Source organism: Hypanus sabinus, chromosome 11 (assembly GCF_030144855.1).
Source record: "Hypanus sabinus isolate sHypSab1 chromosome 11, sHypSab1.hap1, whole genome shotgun sequence".
Taxonomy (NCBI): domain Eukaryota; kingdom Metazoa; phylum Chordata; class Chondrichthyes; order Myliobatiformes; family Dasyatidae; genus Hypanus; species Hypanus sabinus.
Window position 1 is genome coordinate 51,094,372 of NC_082716.1, and position 21,585 is coordinate 51,115,956.

Consider the following 21,585-nt stretch of genomic DNA (forward strand, 5'->3'; position numbering starts at 1 on the left):
ACTCTCAAGCTCTTTGTACTCGATGTTTTTCTTATTATGCTTGTTTAAAATTAATAAAAAGATTTAAAAAGTAAAGGAAAAATGGTTACTCCATTTTTGCACAATCAACTAATGAGTAGGCTTGCTTGTCAGCTCTTTGTCTTTGATGCCCTCAGTAAACCCAGTGTACTTTGCTCAAATTGGGAAATATAAACCCAAAGTTGGCAGCACCAACTATGACTGCTGTTTGTTAATAGGATTACAAGCCCTGCCTTCTAACAAGCCTGGTTCATGCTTTCAGAGTTTCTCTCAACATTTAATTCAAGCACAAAATAAAGTGCCCATGTAATTTGGTTTGTTGTGTAAATAAGATACTTCTTTTCAGTATAATTTAAACTAGTTTTGTGACAGGTTTTCACTTTTTCTTGCTGTATTATCAGCTATTACCAGCTGTGTGTCTCCTTTCTTATTCCAGCAGCTCAGGAATTACCCTGTTCTACATACTGTCTGAACACTATGGTCCTCCTAATCCTCAATTCTGTAACTATTTTACTATCAGTTAAACTGACTTTAAACATAATAATTGCCATTAACAGGTTTTGTAGAATGTTATTTTAATGTATCTGTTATTCTATGGGATAGGAAATATATCTTAAACTAGAGGTTTGGTAATTTTACATTCTAATTCTGCCAGTTAAATATTATTATTTATTCTTTGTTTTGTTCCACATCAAAATGTCAAGTTTGAAAGTTGCATCTGGTATCTAACATTTTAACAGCTGTTTTTTGATACTGAAGCATGTTGATGAACCATATTATCAGCGTATGTTGACTTTTAAATAGTCATTACAATAATTTCGAGTTTCAGAAGTATCACCAGAAATAGGACTTTTCGTGGCTGACTAATGCTCCACCTACGTTAAATAAAACTCTGATAATCTACTATTTAATCATTCCAGTGATATTGGCATTGAAATTCCACATAAATCAAAATCTGAATTAAGCATTTTAATACCACAATATATGGTTGATAGGTTTTAGTAAAATTACTTAGTCCTTTCTCTTTTACTAGAGCAAGCAGTATATAATCGACCACGACCTGCGGATCGAACCCGCAATAGAGAAGAGGGGAAGGACAGTGTACAGACATACGTCCTTGCTCAGAGATTACAATCAATGGTGAGTAGAATATAGATAGCAATTGAACTACCACATTATTGCAGCCTTTTACACCAAAATTGATGAAATAAAATTAGCCTATCATATCGTTATAGATCACAGAATTATGTGCTATGCAAGCCATCTGTCATAATACTTACTAATTCAGCGTTAAACCAGAATCACCTAGTATCTTAGGAAGAGTATGGACTATTAAATATAATCCATGGCTAGATAGATTTATCAAGTCAAGTTAAGTCGCTTTTTATTGTCATTTTGACCATAAACTGCTGGCACAGTACACAGTAAAAACGAAGCAACGTTCCTCCAGGGCCCTGGTGCTACATGAAACAACACAAAACTACACTAGACTATGTGAGACAACTCAAGGCTACACTGGACTACGTAAAACAACACAAGAACTACACTACAGATCTACACAGGACTACATAAAGTGCACAAAACAGTGCAGGGCAGTACAATAATTAATTACTAAATAAATAATTAATAAACAAGACAATAGGTACAGTAGAGGACAAATTTCAATATAACAATAAATGATGTAGATGTCAGTCTAGACTCTGGGTATTGAGGTGTCTGGTGGCTTGGGGGTAGAAACTGTTGCAGTCTGGTGTGAGAGCCTGAATGCTTCGGTACCTTTTGCCAGATGGCAGGACGGAGAAGAGTTTGTGTGAGGGGTGCGTGAGGTCCTTCACAATGCTGTTTTTTTTGCACGTGCCGCGTGTGGTGTAAATGTCCGTGATGGCGAGAAGAGAGACCCCGACGATCTTCTCAGCTGACCTCACTATCCGCTGCAGAGTCTTGCGATCCGAGATGGTGCAATTCCCGAACCAGGCAGTGATGCAGCTGCTCAGGATACTCTCAATACATTCTCTGTAGAATGTGATCAGGATGGGGGGGGGGGGGGGTGGGAGATGGACTTCACAGAAAGTAGAGACACTGCTGGGCTTTCTTTGCTATGGAGCTGGTGTTGAGGGACCAGGTGAGATTCTCCGCCAGGTGAAGACCAAGAAATTTGGTGCTCTTAACAATCTCAACGGAGGAACCGTCAATGTTCAGCGGAGAGTGGTCACTCCGTGCCCTCCTGAAGTCAACAACCATCTCTTTTGTTTTGTTCACATTCAGAGACAGGTTGTTGGCTCTGCACCAGTCCGTCAGCCGCTGCATCTGCTCTCTGTAAGCTGACTCGTCATTCTTGCTGATGAGGCCCACCACGGTCGTGTCATTGGCGAACTTGATGATGTGGTTCGAGCTGTGTGTTGCAGCACAGTCGTGGGTCAGCAGAGTGAACAGCAGTGGACTGAGCACACAGCCCTGGGGGGCCCCCGTGCTCACTGTGATGGTGTATCATGCATAAGTAGGGTTCTTGCTGCACTGGTGCTTTAAAAGTTTGAACTTGAGTTGTGTTCCAACCGATCCGTAATTATTTTGACCAACCTCATATTGAATCTTAAATTTGATGTAGAAGAAATCTAAATACCATTCAAGTTCTCTACTCTGAACCCAAAACGCTCCCTGTTTCCAGTTATATTCATATTCTTTCTACCTCATTTATATTCTTCTGTTTCAAAACATACAAACAAGCTGGATGAACTCAGCAGGTCGGGCAACATCCACTGAAAGCAGCAGTCAACGTTTTGGGCTGAGACCCTTCGTCAGGACTGAAGAAGGAGGGGGCAGGGGCCCTATAAAGAAGGTGGGGGCAGGATGTAAGGTGCCAGGTGAAAAACCAATCAGAGGAAAGATCAAGGGATGGGGGAGGGGAAGCAGGGAGGGGATAGGCTGGAGAGGTGAAGAAGGAATAAAAGGGGAAAGCACTGTGGGTAGTGGAAGAAGGCAGAGTCATGAGAGGTGATAGGCAGCTTGAAGAGGGGGGCAGAGTGAAAGGGGGATGGTGGAAGGGAGGGGGCGGAAGTTACCGGAAGTTGGAGAATTCGATGTTCATACCAAGGGGCTGGAGACTATCCAGACGGTATATGAGGTGTTGCTCCGAGAACTCAGGTTGGAGAAGCATCACCTCATATACCGTCTGGGTAGCCTCCAGCCCCTTGGTATGAGCATCGAATTCTCCAACTTCCGGTAATTCCCTCCCTCTCCCTTCCACCATCCCACTTTCACTCTGCCCCCTCTTCCAGCTGCCTATCACCTCTCATGACTCTGCCTTCTTCCACTACCCACAGTGCTTTCCCTTTTCATTCCTTCTTCACCTCTCCAGCCTATCCCCTTGCTGCTTCTCTGCCCCCACCCCTTGATCTTTCCTCTGATTGGTTTTTCACCTGGCACCTTACATCCTGCCCCCACCTTCTTTATAGGGTCCCTGCCCCCTCCTCCTTCAGACCTGACGAAGGGTCTCAGCCCAAAACGTTGACTGCTGCTTTCAGTGGATGCTGCCCGACTTGTTGAGTTCATCCAGCTTGTTTGTATGTCTTGATTTGATCACAGCATCTGCAGTATACTTTGTGTTTTCTTCTGTTTCAAAATATTTTTAAGTATTCACTTCAGAAATCTGATATAGTTAAGCTTTAAACTTGATGTGTTTCTCCTTGAAAATTACCTCATTTTATACTTTTCCATGTGATACTGATTTTTCCAGTTGGTGGGGAGAAAACGTTCATTATTTACTGTTGCAAAACTTTTTATAATTTTGAGAAGTCATGACTTTCATTTCAATAAAAAGTTATCTATTAAATCCATTATAAATAACCACAACCTGTTTTTTCATCTTTACAATTGCAGCCCCGAACTGTCATCAGTTAACCAACGGTTATCAAAGAAGTCTGTTTTAGATTCGACATAACTGTTGCTCCTTAATTAGTGTCACAATGTGTTTTAACACCATGTTTTAGGGTGCTTTCAAAGTTAATGATCTGTTTACTTAGTGTTAACCAGCCCAGCTCCTTCAGTGTACACTTCTTCCGCCTGATTATGTATTTTTTCAAATTCCACCTTGTGCAAAATTACCTGATTGGCTGTATATGCTGTACTTTTGGTTACATATATGAGGGTTTTTCCTTTAGACAGATTTATTGTTTTTGTTAAAAAGGACAGGTTTCTATGGAGATTAAAATATTGATTCTGGGAAAATATACACTTGACCTGAGACTATTGCCAAGCATTTCACAGATTTTTACCAATTACTATTAAAAGCATTGGATATCATTTTAACTGTTGCCATTTCTTGTTTTTTTTTGCAGCGTACCAGAAAGCGCCGTGTGCGCGATTCTTGGGGTAACTGGTGTGATGCTAAGGATCTGGAGGGGCAAACGTTTGAGGTATTTAGAAGTGCTTGCATTAAATGATTAATACTCTTATGCTATTAAAATATTTCGCAACTGGAGTTGTACATTTTTGTATTCACCTGCTATTTACAGACTTCTACTTTAACCTTACAAATTAAGGAAAATGTATTCGTCATAATTTGGAAGAAATAAGAATTAGTTCAGAGTGAGGTTCTAAATTTTAAAAATCATGTACTTAATATTTAAAATAGAAGATGCTGGTAAAAAACAGTGATGAGGACATGCTGTTGGTTCGTTGTAGAGATCGCTCTGATCGGTTCTGTAAACAATAGCATTTTTATCAAACCAAAATGCATCCGGTTTCCAGTTTAATTTGGAGAACAGAACAAAAACATTTGTTTATGACTACACTAGGTATTTGTGTCCCTCTGGATGAAGCAGAAACTAGCTTGATTTGAATCACAAAGAATGAGGATACAGACCTGCAGTTATATCACATTCACTTATATCGATCTGTATAGCTTAGAATTATGCAGTAATAAAACCAATAGTGAAAATAACACCCTTCTTAATTTCTTAAGTTTTTGGCCTTATTGTTGTCCCTTCTGTAGTGTTGGAGAACGATACACTATGTCAACTGCCATAGGGAACAAGTTACGAAATGAGTACTCACTTGACACTGAAAGATTGGACATGAGTTTACTGCCTCTGAAAATAGATAAATGGAATCCAATCATTTAACTACCTCGTCACAGACAAAGTGATAGGTTTGATGATAATATTTTCATTTGATGCCTGTTCACTATTCTGTCCATGATTTTTTAACAACCTTGATTCAAACATAGATGGTAGATCTAAAAGCAAAGCAGAGGAGTGGTGAGGATAGAATGTTTAATTTGACATTGCATAGTGCGCAGTTTGATGAGTAAATGTGTTTTGTCGAAGGAAGGGCAAAAAAGAGAGGGGTTTGTGATAGAATGCTAATGCAGGCTTTTGGTTCAGCTGTGTCAGTTTTGTCTGATACTTTTATCGTCATTAAGCATGGGAGGGCAATGGAAAGCCCATCCTACGGCATGTGGAGGTAGGTCATGGACACTTCCAGAGTACCAGCAACATATGCAGGAAGTGTCTCCAGTTGCAGCAGCTTCGGTTCTGTATTTTGAAGTTCGGACTTAAGTCACTGCAGTGCATCTTTGAGGTCAAGTATTATGTTGAGAAAGATGTTCAAAGATATTTTATATTTCAAAAAGAAAGGCAAAAAATAGAAGGGATGGTACTGCATAATTAATAAGGGAGGGCACCAGAGAATCAAGGATCCAACAAAAAAGAGGAACTGGAGGAAATGAATGTTAGTCAAAAAAATTGAAAACAGTAGAGAAATTGGATTGAAAATTGATAAATTCCAAGGATAATCTACATTGAAGGAACTGAATTCCATTTATAATCCATTGTTATGGAATAGTTTGATTAAGGTCCATGCCACATGTTTTGTGTAATGGTCCAGTCACCTCTCTGTCCTTCAGTCTCATAAAATCACCCACTATCAGTTCTCTGGATTTCACTATTGACAAAAAAAGTTTTGTCGTAAACTTGAAAGTTGGAGCAACAATTATAATATTTAGTATTATGGTTCTCAGATATTTGTGCCAGTACAAATAGAAAGCATTTTCATATGTAGTCCTTTTGAATTCTGAACATGGTTTTTCATAACTCCTGCTGGATATATATTTTACTCATTCATCAGAAGAGGCTAACACAGGCAATGACAACAATTTTTGTCTACTGCTAATTGTTAAGAAGATAATGTTCAGCGACTGCCTTGGACTGTGGATCCTGTGGTGAAAGTACGCTCATTGTGCACCTAGGCAAAACATTTAAGTGAGTAGACTAAACATTTTACTGAACCATTATTTCCACAACAGGATGGTATGTCCAAGAAGAGCAGGGTGAGCTGCCTCAAAGACTATCTTGTTGGACTCACATCTACTGTGATCATATTTTGAGAGGTTGGGCTTGGCCAGAATGAACTCTTGCTTAAGCAAGGACCTGGAACTACTGCAATTTGTCTATTGCCACAACAGGCCTACAATAGATGCAATCTCACTGGCTCTCCAACTCAGCCTTGGATCCCCTGGATGATAGCTGTACCTATGTCAGGCTGCTGTTTATTGATGACAGCGTTGAATGCAATCATACCCTCAGTTCTAATAAATAAGCTCCAAAACCTGGGCCTCTGTACCTCCCTCTGCAACTGAATTCTTGACTTTCTCACCAGGAGACTCCGGTCACTGTTGATCAGAAATGATATTTCCTCCTCACTGACAGTCTACACAACTGCACCTCAAGAATGATCTCTTTACATCCATGACTATGTGGCTAGATACAACTCAAAAGCCATCCATAAATTTGCCAGTGACTTAACTTTTGTTGGCAAAATTTCAGACTGTGTCGAGACGTACAGCAGTGAGAAGAATCAGCTAGTTGTGTGGTGTTGCAACAACAACTTTACACTCATTGTTAGTAAGACCAAGGAATTGATTGCGGACTTTAGGAAGGGGAAGTCAAGGGAACACACACCGCTCCACACCACGGAATCAGTAGTGGAAAGAGTGAGCAGTTTCTAGTTCCTGGGGGACATCATCTCCAAAGATCTATCCTGGCTCCAACATATTAATGTAACTACAAAGAAGGCACAACAGGAGCTTGAGGAGTTTTGGTATGCCACCAAAGACTCTTGCAAATTTCTGTGGATGTTCCTTGGAGAGTATTCTAATTGGTTGCATCACCATCTGATGAGAAAAAGCTGCAGAAAGCTGTAACCTCAGTCAGCTCTATCATGGTCAAGGACACCTTCAAAAAGCAATGTCTCAAAAAGGCAAAATCCATCATTAAGGACCCCCATCACCCATCATTCTTTTCATTGCTGCCATCAGAGAGGAGGAACTAGAGCTTGAAGACACACACAATGTTTCAGGAACAGCTTCTTCCCCTTCCCCCACCCCCCATGATTAGATTTCTGAATGGACAATGATCCTATAACACCACCTCACTTTTTTTTCCACTTTTTTTTTGCATTACTTAATTTATTTTTTATATATATTTCTTGTTGTAATTTATATATTTTTATTGTTATGTATTGAAATGTACTGCTGCCACAAAACAGCAAATTTCACAACATATGCAGTAATAGTAAATCTGTTTTTGATTCTGATTCTGATGTCACTTGGAGAGGAAATTACAGAATGTGGTGTGTGTCAAAGAATGCCTGCTAGGTTGTTTATAAAACGTCTTGTAACTGGTACGCACGAAAGGTTTTGCAGATGCTGGAAATCCAGAGCAACTCACACAAAAAGCTGGGGGAACTCAGCTGGTCAGGCAACATCTATGGAAATGAATAAACAGTCAATGTTACTGTCTGAGACCCTTCATCAGGACTGGAAAAGAAGATGGAAGATATCAAAATAAAAAGATGGGAAGGGGAAGAGGGACAAGCTAGAGGTGATAGAGAAATGATATGTTGCGGAGCGGGGAGTGAACTTCTTAAGTATTCATTGAGGTTCTGATCAAGCAGATTGTTTTGTTCTGGATGATATTGAGTTGCTGGAGTCTTGTTGGACTTTCACAGAAGTGATGAGTTCCTGACAATGAGTAACAATAGAAAACGCTGTAAACACTCAACAAGGCAGGAGATGATCTTACAGACTGAAAACTCATTCAGTTCTGTTCCGAAGCCACCTGCTAAGTGCTTCCAGCATCTGTAGTATTTTCAAAACATTTCCATGAATTTATTGGAAATGGATTACCTGTACATATTCTAGATTCATAATCCCCATGTATGAGGTCCTCTGGGTTGTCTTCTGGCCTTTCTCTTGGTCCTTCCAGCAAAGAAAGCATGATCTCCTGGATGTTGCCATGCTGATCTGTGTTGGTGTGTTATAACCATGGGCCTGAATGTCCCTAGCATTTTGATTTTCTTTCTCATGGAAAAAGGCCCAGTAGACCATTTGGAATTTTTATTGGTAGCATAACCAGTGTTACCACCCGACCATCCTTGTGTTAGCTATTAGTACTTGCAGTTCTCACTGTTAATCTAAAATATCAGCAGAAATAAATAGATACATTGAATAAGTGGATCTGTTATGAATTTTTAGCATCTCACAGCAGAAGAACTGGCCAAAAGGCACAAGGAAGTATTGAACAGGCCTCCAAAACCAGCAAGAGCATTGCGTCATTCAAAGAGGTATGGAAGCTTCAAGAGCTATAAATAGAGCTACACAAGCTGAACATTTGTTCTTTTAAATTGCTTTACTACAAAATTGACAAGACAGCCCTATTGTAATATTTGAAATAACCCAGCCTTTGTTCCTTATTTAGATACATAGGATTAGGGTACACCCAGGTTTTAATTTTAAATAGTCATTTGTTAAAAGTAAAGGTAATTCCAAGTCCCTTCCTAGATATTTCAGAAACATTAGGAACATCTCATTGATGTAGGAGGGACTATTTAGAAACATTTTATTTCTAGTTGCACTGTATAATCAATTTTACTGAAATCAAAATAAATTTTCACGCAGTTGTCTTAAGTGCATGAAGTTTTGCTATCAGCAAGTGCTTCTGTTGCCACCAGAACTCTTGATTTTTGAATAATAAAACCAGAATAATTGATTTTTTTTAAATTCCTCTGCCTGATGGATGAAACAGCACAGATTTGAATGACCTCTTTCTCTGATGTTTCCAATGGAAATTCAAAGAATGCCTGATAAAACAGAAGATTCAAAAATTCAAACAAATCAGGACAAAGTGAAGTACAGTATATAAAAGACTTCTTTAAAGTTATTTCACATAAAGGACAGAGCATCCACAAAGCCAACTTAACCTCTGTAGTGCATGGAAAATTTTTCCAAACTTGAAATACTTTATTAGTGGTGCTTAGAGAAGTAGAACTGCTTCTCAAAATTCAGGAAAATGGTGTGGGCAGTTTCCTCAGGCTTCCCTTTTTACCATGATGATAACCTAACTCTAATTTGCAGCCTAAAGTTACCACATTGGGTTAACAATTGTGTGAACTGTTATCCACATTTTTAATTGGATTTCACATTGAGTTGAGAGCAGCTTAATGACTCACTCCACAATTTCATTTCTCACTCAGTAAAATCACTATCATCCAATAAGTTTTCTCATTGAATTATCTACACAGAGCCAAAATTCTTTAAAAATTTGCAGATGCAAAGTACTAGTCAAATCCTGTTTTATTTAAATATGATGTTCCCCTTTACTGTTACCCATGTCTTCAGAAGTCTGTATAATTTTCTCTTTAGCACTTTAGATCCTTTCCAGCTGATCCCATGTCTCTGCTTCAATGAAGACAAACTGGTATGAATTTGAACTTTTTTTTTCGGTTAAAGATGACATTAATAATTTCTTTTGTGTAAAATTCTGGTGTATTTGTCATTATATCTTTTTTTTCATGGCAGGAGCCATTTCAGGTGAAGGTAGCTGCAGAGGCATTGCTTGTGATGGATATGGTAAAGACAACTATTTTAAATACTTTAAACCTTTGTATTCTTTATGTACATATTTATATTGTCAACTTAGGAATTAAGCAACATAGTATAATTGTACAGATTAACAACAGACTCATAACATGATCTGTGCCTAATACATGTAACAGGTCTCCATAAAAAAAAATTAATACAATGTCAACATCCTAAAATTATATAAGATGGAACATTGAAATGTTGATTAATTTTTTAAGCTGACATTATTCAAAAAACATTAATGCACTGAAATTGAGCTTATCTATTGTAATTATTAAAATATATGATTATATTGAGTAGTAATGGAAAAAGAAATGCCTTGAGCTAATGTTGTAATAATTGAAGATTATGTTTCATGTAAATATACAAAAAGCAGAGCACCATCTGAAAACTCATTTTGTGATCAACTTTACAAAGTACTTATTTTAGAAAAATCTTACATATAAATAAGTCCATGAATGAAAAACACAGATTATCCATTCTACATTGTAGAATGAGAAGCTGGCTGCAAGAAATACCCAGCTGTGGGTAGATTGAGTTATCCAATCTGGTTATTTCTAGGCTCCCTTCCTAGTAATGTGACTTTATTCTAGACCTTACAGAAATTTTATATTGTATTAATTCTAGCAGCAAGATTTAGTGTAATCACACTTCAAATGTATATATTGAAACAGTGTGTTCAAAGCAAACTAAAATCCACAAAAAACCTGAAGCTTACTGGTTTGCTCTAGGTCTAATTATCTCATTCAGTGCCATGATAACAAAATCCTTCCCTAAGATTCTCTGCCTGTCAACTGTATATTAAATTGTCGTTAATCTGTCCTTATATCCTGTGTGGTGTAATTTAACAATGTTCCTGTAACCTATTTTGGGAAAATTTATCATACTATATGAATACCAGGCTGTTCTTGTTGTTGTAATGTCTGACATGTCTTTTACTGTGTCAATATCTCTTTTAGGTTGAGGTCTTGGATAAAGGACACAAGGTGTGCACTAAGTTAGAAAGTCATGCAGATAATGATACAAACAGACAGAGCCTCCCTGAAACCATAAATCAAAATCAAATCTAGGTTGACTAGTCTATGCGCAATGTATTATGCCAGCCTTCAAATATATGTTGTGCATTGGGCTTTAGTATTGAATCTTCTGTCAGTCTTTTAGAAATAATTTGGTTTCAACCTTGTAGCAATGTCAGATGCTTTTTCTTCTCTTGTGGTTGGCTTTTCACATTTAAAGAAGTATTGAACTTAAGAGACTCCTTTAGTTAATGAAAAGTAATTTATTTTTCTTTTTGTCTCCACAGTTTTTCTGTAGCAATCTGGCCAGTGGTTTATGCACAGATTTGTAATTCAGTTTGTGGTGTTTTTATTATGTAGTGGCATATCAGTGACTTTCGGTAAGATAGCATTGCACTTGGATGCAGCGGCTTCTACAGGGCTGACCAAAGGCATTATTGTCTTTTTTAAACCTATTTTTTATGATCATAAGTTCCTGCTGGACATTAAGAACTTAAGGTATTGCAGGTCTACTCCATCAGCAAGTTTTTCATTGGTGCAGAAACTGAAAGAGATAGACTTGGTGCAGGTTGTGCTGCTGTTTGTGTCAGAGAGGCATAAGGTGCATGAGCAAAGGAGTTGTGCAATCTTAAGTCACTTCTCTTGTGTCACATAACCCTATTAGACATTGTTAATGTGGAACGCTGCAAGTTCGATTCATTGTTTTATTGGCAGACGGCAAGGAAGCTGCATGGCCTCGGTCATAGTGAGGACTGAACTTCAAGCTGCAGTGTCACCTGTTTGCATTCACCCAGGAGAGGGGTTTTGGAGTCGGTGAGCTCCACCAGAGTGCTGGAGGTGGTGTAGCGCAGTGTACATTTTGCAGTTGGTGCTGCCTTCCAGTGTTTGCTCGGCAGATGACAAGATGTATTGTGTTCAACTGCAGACTGCTATAACATTCTTGGACTTAAGGACTTGGATTTTTATGTGTGACTATATTTTACTGTTGTCTTATATATGGTATGTGTACCTTGTGCTGTGTATGACCGTTGGTATTGTGTTTTACACCTTGGCCCTGGAGTAACACTGTTTTGTTTGGCTGTATTCATGTATGGTTTAATGTTAATTAAACTTAAATTTGAACTTGAATTTGATATTAGACCATTAATTCTCCAGAAACTTCCACTTAAATGTTCTGAAAGTGAAATTGTACAGTAAATAATAATTATAAAAATCTTGCAGTGGTATGTAAATATTTCAGTTGATGGCACAATACTTATACAATGTTCCACAATGCAAATAGTCTCTGTGCATTTTGATATGTTTGACTGCTATTTTCTGTCTGTTAGTAATAGTGTTTCTTACCTTGATTTAGCATGCCCATGTGTCCATGGCAGAAGTGATTGGCCTATTAGGCGGGAGATATTCTTCAGGAAAGAAAATATTAGAGGTAAGTGAGATTATGATTAAATTATATTTGTTTCTGTTTTTCTTCTGCCTCCGCCGCCTGACAGACACCACTGCACATCCCACCCATTGCCAAGGTGTGATATCAGGATCTAATATTCCATGAAAGTGTATGGGACTGTCAGTGATAGGACTAGGTACTTTATTGATGGAAGTTTTATTAACTTATACAAAGTTAATACACACTTGCATTAAAGCAGTGGCTTACATCTCTGAACAATTATTATGCTATCCACTTAGCGGCCACCCTATTAGGTACACTTGTACACCTGCTCACTAATGCCAGTGTCTAATCAGCCAATCATGTGACAGCAAGTCAACTCATAAAAGCATGCAGACGTGCTCAAGAAGTTCAGTTGTTGTTTAGACCAAACATCGGAATGGGTAAGAGATAAGATCTAAGTGACTTTGACCATGGATGATTGTGAGTGCCAGATGGGATGGTTTGAGTATCTCAGAAACTGCGGATCTTCTGTGATTTTCACACACAACAGTTTATAGAGAATGGTGCAAAAAAAAGAATCCAGTGAATAGCTGTCCTGTGGGCAAACATGTTAATGAGAGAGGTCAGAAGAGAATGGCTACAGCAGCAGAAGGCCACAGTGGGTTCCACTCCTGAGCCTAATAAAGTGGCCACTGAGTGTAGATTAGGTTAAGTGTTGGGTAAAATATGAGCGTGGAAGCAATGTCTGTTTGGAGTAATTCTGGAAATGTATCCTGATGGATTCTGAGCATTACTCTGTTCCGGCCCACGATGTCATATGGGGAGAATTCAGGCTCAATCAGTATTGGTTGCTCTCTAGCCTGTAGTTGAAGGACTATGCATGAACCAGTTTAGATCTACCTTGAGAACCCAGATTTTTGTTGTGCTGTTCTGCAAAAATTGCCTTTATATTGATAATTAATTTTATAGAAAAAGCCTTAACCTCCATTAGAAAAAACTGATCACAACTTCAAATCCCTATTCATTAAATAAATTTCTCTGCGTCTTCTAAAAGTCTATTTCTTTGCAGTCTTTGGTTTACTGTTCTCAAAGTATTGCTTTTCTCTTGCTATAAGCGGCTAAATGCTCTCAGCCTTCAAATCAAATAGATTCAGATGTGCTTTCTCTCACATTTTGTGGTTGCAAGGTTCCATGCATAAATTGAATATGTTCTCAGGAAGCAGAGGGTGAAAGTGGAAGGTTGTTTCTTGGACTGGAGGCCCGTGAGTAAGGGTGTTCTCCATGGGTCAGTTCTAAACCCATTGCTATTTCTCATCTGTATAAATGACTTTTCTCAGAATGTATCAGGTATGACTAGTAAGTCTGCAGATGACACTAAAATACATGGTATTGTGGGCTGTAAAGATGGCTATCAAGACTTACAGAGAGATCTTGATCAGCTTGGTAAATGGGCCAAGGAATAGCAAATGGAGTTTAATTTGTTTAAGTGTGAGCTGTTGCATAATGGGAAGACAAATTGGGGTCTGATCTTCATAGTGAATGGTTGGGCCCTGGGGAGTGTTGTAGAACAGGAGACCTAGAGGTACAAGAAGTTAGTTCTGTGGAAGTGTCCCACAATAGGGCACATTGGCCTTCATCAGTTAGGGCACTGAGTATAGAAGATGGAATATGTTGCAATTTTTCAAGATGTTAATGAGGTCAGATACTGTGTTCAGTTTTAGTCACTCTGCTGTAGGCGAGATGCCATTAAGCTGGAAAAAGTGCGGATAAGATTTGCAGAGATGTTGCTAGTACTTGTGTGATTGAGTTGCAGAGTCAGATTGGCCAGGTTTGGTTTTTTCATTGGAGCAAACAATAAAGGGGGGTAATCTCATAGAAGTGTATAAGATCACAAATGGCATAGATAGGGTGAATGTGCACGGACATTCTCCCAAAGTTTTGGAATTGAGAACTAGAGGCCATAGGTTTATGGTGAGAGGAGTGAAATTTAATAGGAACCTGAGGGGCAACTTTTTCATCTAGAGTCTGGTCAAATACTACAGAATGAGCTGCCAGAGGAAGTGGTTGAGGCAGGTATATTAACAACATTTAAAAGGAATTTGGATAGGAAAGGTTTCAAGAGATATGGACCAAATCTAGGTAAATAGGACTACTTTAGATTAGCATCTTGGTCAGCATGGAGCAGATGAACCGCAAGACCTATTTACATGCTGAATGACTAAGTATTTTGTTACAGCAGTTCAGTTTTAATAATTGGCACAAGGATAGAGGTACTAAATATCACATTTAATTGAAATTAAGTTGTTAAAACAGTGATAAAGACATGATTTTCTTAAAAGGAAAATTATTTTAACCATGTTGTGAGAAAGATCTATGTAAACTGACAGATTTTTTTCTTGCTTATAGATCTTTGTTGCAGAGCCATGCAACAGCCTAAGCACAGGACTTCAGTGTGAAATGGATCCGGTGTCACAAACCCAAGCTTCAGAGGCTCTAGCTGGACGAGGATACAGCATTGTTGGATGGTACCATTCACACCCTGCTTTTGATCCTAATCCATCTTTAAGGGACATCGATACCCAAGCAAAGTATCAGGTACAAATTCAATCAAGGTTCAGAATTAAAAACACATTTCCCATTGCTCAGGATTTAAAGAAATTGAGATTAATATATTTTCCAGTTAATAGCTTTGAAGATATAAATTGAGTTTTCATATGTCTTTTAATGTCATCACAGAAACATATATTTCTTGCATTTAGCAATTCATTAACTGATCTATACCAAAATGAAAAGAAACCATAATTAGGATTTTATTTTAATGTTTATAATTTTTTTAGAAAACACTGAGCACGTATTCTCCATTTAATCTTTTAAGAAACTATTTTTAAGAGTTAAATTTTCTTGGTATTATATTTATTGCAAGAAAAAAATTGGGCATCGAACAACATTACAAAACAATTACTTATTTACTGCCTGTTATGTCGCAGGCATTTAGGGCTGCAATGAAAGCCCTCCGTCTCTGGTGGTGTTCAGAGCTTCCTTCATTGTGCCAGTAGCTTCCTCTTGGTTTTCACTACTGTCGTTCATGCAAGTCCCAGGTAGAGACTTGGGAATACTGTTGCAATCTTCATCGGGAATTCTTCATTGCTGTTTCTGTAACAGTTTTGTTTTAACAGTCAGGTTTGTTAGCCCTGAGCTGAACTCCAAGCCCTTAGTCTGGTCTCTACCCTTCGACCTGTTTGGCCTGGGTGATCCGACCACGAGCCAAAGCATAAAGCCCTGACTATGGCCTATATAGCTCTCTGGATCACTGAAACATTTAAGAATCCAAACTGCAACAAGGTTCTGGTCCTCTTGGAGGACAAAGCAATTAACTAATAGAATGTTTTACAATATGACCGAAGTTGAAATTACTGCTGTCTTTTCCTTTTCCAGTTTTACCATGTAGACAAATTAAGATAGGTTTTCAGCTGAAATGCATAAATATTTTGAATATGCACTATCAGCTAAGGACAACAACTGAAGCATTAAATATGTACTTGGATAGCTTAGGAACTCTGCTCCAGTTAATGGAGACAAAAAGCTCATCAATTTATTTTTCACTTGAAAGAGCTCAGTTGTTGAGATGATCATCAGTCTTTACAATAATAGCACTTCATTGCTAGTTATACAGGCCAATTCATCCTTGGTGTCCAGTACCGCTTTGGGCACCAAGGGTCCATTTAAATTTTGTAAGTATGTAATGGTCATTGGCTGATAAATAGTACTGTCAAAAGAATTGTCACCTTTTTTTAATGTTTTAATTCTTAATGAGGCAGCATTTCCCTGAAAATCATCATGGCTATTTTCTGCACTTTCTCCAAGCATGTCTTCTGCCTGGCACAGGACATAATGGCTGCCAAAAATAATTCTGGCTCCAGAAGCTTGACACAATCAGGGGAGAATCCTGGTGGTTGAGACAACATGTCCAATTGCACCCTGTCAACATAACTAATAGTTTAGCAAAGTGTCTAATTCCTAATGGTGTTCCTGTTCTGTCTGTGCTATATTAGTTGCATTCTTAAGATGGATTGTGATATAAATACACAGCAAGGCGAAGAGTCAAACTGATGGGACTGCTTTATCACAGATTGTGCTTTGTAAGAGCAAAGGTTGCACTATACAAAAACACTTCATTGTAAAGGTTTATCAAAAACTTGTCTTGCAAACTGGTTTTTCCTGTTCCCTAAATAGTGTTTCATGAAATATATAAAGTACATAATAATTCAATTTTCTTTGTGTATAGAGTCTAGTTACTGGTTCCTTTGTATTTCAGAATTACTTTTCACGCGGAGGAACACAATTTGTTGGAATGATCATCAGTCCGTACAATATTTGCAACTCTTTGCCTTATTCCCAGGTCACGTGTCTTATAGTTAGTGAAGAACTCAGTGCAGATGGCAGTTTCCGTAAGTATTGGTAGTTGAGAACATTTCACAGCATTCTTCAGGCAGACAAGACAATACTTGTCATTCTTTCTCCAAACTCAAGGTGTAGCCATGGGCACCCACATGGGCCCCAGCTATGCCTGTTTTTCATTGACTACATGGAATAGCCTATGTTCCAAGCCTTCCCTGGTAATGCTTCCCAACTTCTTTTGTGCTACATTGACGGCCTCATTAGTGCTGCTTCATACACCCATATTGAGCTCATCCGTTTCATCAGCTTTGCCTCCAATTTCCACACTGTCTGTAAATTCACTTGCTCCATTTCTGACACCTCTCTCCCCTCTCTTGATCTCTCTATCTCCATCTCTCCATTCTGGCAACAAACTGTCTACTGATACTTTCTATAAAGTTACCGACTCCGACAGCTATCCTTACTATACCTCTTCCCACCTTGTCTCCTGTAAAGATGCCATTCCCTTTTTTCAGTCCCTTCATCTCTGCCGCATCTGTTCCCAGGTTGGGGCTTTCCTTTCCACAACATAAGAGATGTCTTCCTTCTTCAAGGAACAGGGATTCCTTTCTTCCACCATTGGTACTGCCCTCACCTGCATCTCGTCCATTTTTGGACTTCTGCCCTCACCCCATTTTCCCACTGTCTTAATGGGGATAGAGTTCCTTTTGTTCTTACCAACCACCCCATGAGCCTTTGCATACATCTTTCATTCTCCACAACTTCCGCCATTTTCAACAGGATCCTACCACCAAACTTATCTTTACACCCCACACTTCCTGCTTTCTGCAAGGATCTTTCCCTCCATGATTCCCTTCTCCATTTGTGCATCTCTACTAATCTCCCTCTTCAAACTTATCCCTGCTACACCTGCCTATTCTCCTCCTCACTCACCGCCATTCAGGCCCCAAATAGTCCTTCCAGATGAAGCAATACTTCACTTGTGAATCTTTTGTAGTTGTCTACTGTATCTGGTGTTCCAAAGTCGGCCTCTGCCACATTGGTGAGACCCGACAGAGATTAGAGGACTGCTTTGTTGAGCATCATCGCTCCATCTGCAAAAAGCAGGATGTTCCGTTGGCCAGCAATTTTAATTTGAAGCCCCATTCACATTCCAATTTGTCAGACCATGGCCTCGTCTGCTGCCACAATGGGGTCAATCTCAGGTCAGAGGAGCAACCCCTCAAATTCTGTCTGGGTAGCCTTCAACCTGATGTAATGAACACCGATTTCTCCAACCGGTAATTGTTCCCCTTTTTCCCTTCCCCCTTCCCTCTTCTTCCATCCTCTACTCTGGCTCCCTCTCACTTTTCCCCTTATCACTTCCCCTGGTGCCCCTCTTCCTTCTCTTTTTCCCATGGTCCATTTTCCTCTCCTTTCAGATTCCACCTATCACCTCCCTGCTTCTTACTTCCTCCTCCACCCACGTAGCTTCACCTCTAGCCTGTACTCCTACCCCCCCCCCCCCGCCCCCAATCACATTCTAGTCTATAACCCTTCTGATTCTGGCTTCTTCGCCCTTTTCTTTCCAATCTGTTGTAAGTTGACTATTTATTCATTTCCATAGACACTGACTGACCTGCTAAGTTTTCACAGTATTTTGTGTGTGTTGCTCTGGATTTCCAACATCTGCAGAATCTCTTGAGTTTATGATTTATTTCTCATACTTGCCTACCTCTTCGTCCTCATCTATTACATCAGAATATTTCACATTCAGTCTTCATGCATGTAGTTTGGAATTGAAATATTCTCATGAATATCCATTTTGAATTACTTAAGCTGACAGTTAGCAAGTAATTAATATATGCTAGTTATCTATATTATTTTAGATTGTGATACACAACTTATTTCTTAGTCACTGTGGCTATCAAAGCATGCAATCTCATATGGCTCATTTAAGCAAAATTCTTTACTAAATATCCAATAAAATTTGCATGTGTGTCAAAATGTAGAGGAGCTTTTGAACCTCTGTTTTCTTTTAATGTAGGCCTTCCATATAAATGTGAGTTGAAGCAGTTGAGTGAAGAACCTCTGTGGGTACGGTTGATAGATAAAGCACGCTGGATAATGGAGAAGTACAAGCTATCCCTTAGGCAAGTAATATGATACAGATTGTTGATTTAATGAATTAATCTAATCTGCCTATAGTGCTGTGCATTTTTTCCTTTTGGTCTTACTTCTAGATTGGGTGTTCATTGCTGATAGTCTAATTAACAAACATGCACACAAATATACACATAAACATGCGTACATTGTTCATCAGAATTATACTGGGATTTTACATCTAAAGTCACATAACATTTTGCCTAATGTAAGTTATCTCTTTAACTCTAAACTTGTCAGTTCGTGTTCACTCATTTATAACTATCCACATGCAAGTAATTGTATTGTGTGTCATTCATCCTTTATTTGCTCAATTCTTCAATATTGAAGATGATAAACAATGTTTTTTTTTAAATTTAGATCTATTTCCCGTTACTTGTGTAAGTCATTGCTTATAAATTTAACTAACTCTGACGAACATGTTGCATTTTAATTTAAGCAACATATCAGATGTAATTTTTCATCCTATCTAATGTAATTCTGAGGGATCTACTGCTGGGCCAGTCCTTTCTAAGCTATAAAATGTAAGATCCTCCTTACAGTTTTCATTGCTCAGCCTTTTTATGCCATGAATTTCCTTTCACTCATGTTGGTGGTTGTTGAAGCATAGAATCACATAGTAATGAAACAGACTCTTTCTGCCCACCTGGACTGTGCTAGCTGAGGTACTAACTGTGCCTGTACGAGGACCATGTCCCTCTGTGCCTTTCCTATCCAAGTCCCTGTAAAAGTTGTCTTTTAAACATTGTAATTGTTTCTACCTTCACTACCACCTCACGCATTTTGTTAGATATAAACGGCAACCTTTATGTGAAAAACTGACCCCTCAGATCTCATTTATATTTATAAGAAATACTGTAGTTAACAGCCATTTTTGTCCATTTCAAACAAGAAGCCTTCTTCCACTAGCATTATTTGCCCATATTTGGCTCATATCTCTCAAATCCTTTTCTATCCATGAGCCTGTCCAAATATCTTTTAAATGCTTTAATTGTACCTGCCTATAACACTGGCAGCTCATTCCATATACTACCGCCCTCTGTGAGGGAAAAACTTGCCAGTTGTAAATCGTTCCTCTTTCAAAAGCAGTTATCTCTAGTTTCGCATCCTACTACCCTAGCAAAAAGATTGTGCCCACCTACCTCATGATTTTATAAACCTCAGCCTCCTTCACTCCTGAGTAAACAGCTGCAGCCTATCCAGTCTCTCTTCATCTTGAGTTATGACTCAAGTCAACTTTAAGTATGGTGACCAGAAGTGATTACGCTATTCCAGGTCTTGTCTCTATTGAAATCTGTGGCTTTATTTGAGTTAACTTCATTGTTGTGAGGATGTTACTAATCCCTATTCAGAACATAAGTTATTTTGAAATTGTCCTTGGTTTGAATCACAAGTACATTATTTAAGGTTGTCTTTGACTGCCCTCTTCCTGCACTATAATAATTTTGTATAATTATAATTAACCTCCATTTCCTTATTTTGTTCCTCACTTTCTCCTTATTCATCTCATTTCCATTTTAATAAGTTTCAATATTTTCTTTTAATCATTGCAGTGCCCCATTACCTGTGGAGCATTTTCATTTAATTTTTAATTTGTTAATGCACTTAATCTGAAGCAGTAGTTTGAGCATTGCATTTAACTTGACTGTACAGCATTATTTAGAAGTATTCTCTGCTAATGCTAGTGTCTTATGATTAACCTGTTCAAACTATTATTTATTTGTATTTATCCCATTTAAAATTAATTTTGTGGTGCTTTTGGTTGTATTTTGCCTTCTCTTAATAAGAAGTACAGTAGCATGCTGGTTATGTTATTGGCCTACCAATCCAGAGGCCTAGGCTAATGATTCAGATTCATGAATTCATATGCCCCTTGAGAAATATAAATTTTAGCTTCCAAACTGAGTACATTTGAATTATAGATTTGGTATAGGTAATGTTAACTAACAGGATATTGTAAATACTCATTCAGTCCATTTTTTGGGGAGGGCGTGGGGAAATAACTACTCTGTACAGAACCATGAATCCAAACCCACGGTAGGAGAGCAATGGAAACACAAAGCCCAGAAACAGGCCTTTGGGTCCATCTAGCCCCTACCAAACCATTAATCTGCCTAGTTACATCAACCTGCACTCATTCCATAGCTCTCCATACCCCTCCCATCCATGTATCTATCCAAGTTTCTCTTAAATATTGAAATTGAACCAGCATCCACCACATGTGCTGGCAGCTCATTCCACAGTCTTACCACCCTCTGAATAAAAACATTCCCTCTCATGTTCTTATTAAACATTTTACATTTCATGTGTAACCCATGAACTCTAGTTGTTGTTTCACCCAACCTCAGTGGAAAAAGTCTGCTTGCATTTACAGAAACATTCCAGGAGATTAAAGGCTAGTATGCCTTACATCAGTGGTAGGGAAATTGCTGGAGAAGATTCTTAGGGATGGGAGTTACTCTCACCTGGAAAAGGATAGATTTATCAGGAATAGTCACAGCATTGGGTAAACAGGATTCAAAATTGGCTTGGCTATGGAAGACGGGGTAGTAGTGGAGCGGTTTTCTTCTGACACAGTGTGTTTCAGAAGGATCAGTGCTGGGACCTCTGATGTTTGTACTTTGCATATGTGATTTAGACAAAAACGTACGTGGGCAGATTAATCAGTTCACTGACAACACAAAAACAGGCTAAGCAGTGGATAT

At 38.6% G+C, this 21,585-nt stretch overlaps 1 protein-coding gene across 1 annotated transcript in view; it reads left to right on the plus strand.

Annotated features, from left to right (window-relative positions):
• mysm1 (Myb-like, SWIRM and MPN domains 1) overlaps window positions 1-21,585 on the plus strand; it is a 122,290-nt gene that overhangs the window by 71,349 nt on the left and 29,356 nt on the right. Inside the window, exons 10-18 of the mRNA XM_059984320.1 lie at window positions 1,052-1,158; window positions 4,353-4,430; window positions 8,549-8,637; window positions 9,716-9,770; window positions 9,872-9,922; window positions 12,305-12,379; window positions 14,747-14,935; window positions 16,656-16,788; window positions 18,765-18,870. Coding sequence (XP_059840303.1) covers window positions 1,052-1,158; window positions 4,353-4,430; window positions 8,549-8,637; window positions 9,716-9,770; window positions 9,872-9,922; window positions 12,305-12,379; window positions 14,747-14,935; window positions 16,656-16,788; window positions 18,765-18,870 — 883 coding nt within the window. The remainder of the gene's footprint in view (window positions 1-1,051; window positions 1,159-4,352; window positions 4,431-8,548; window positions 8,638-9,715; window positions 9,771-9,871; window positions 9,923-12,304; window positions 12,380-14,746; window positions 14,936-16,655; window positions 16,789-18,764; window positions 18,871-21,585) is intronic.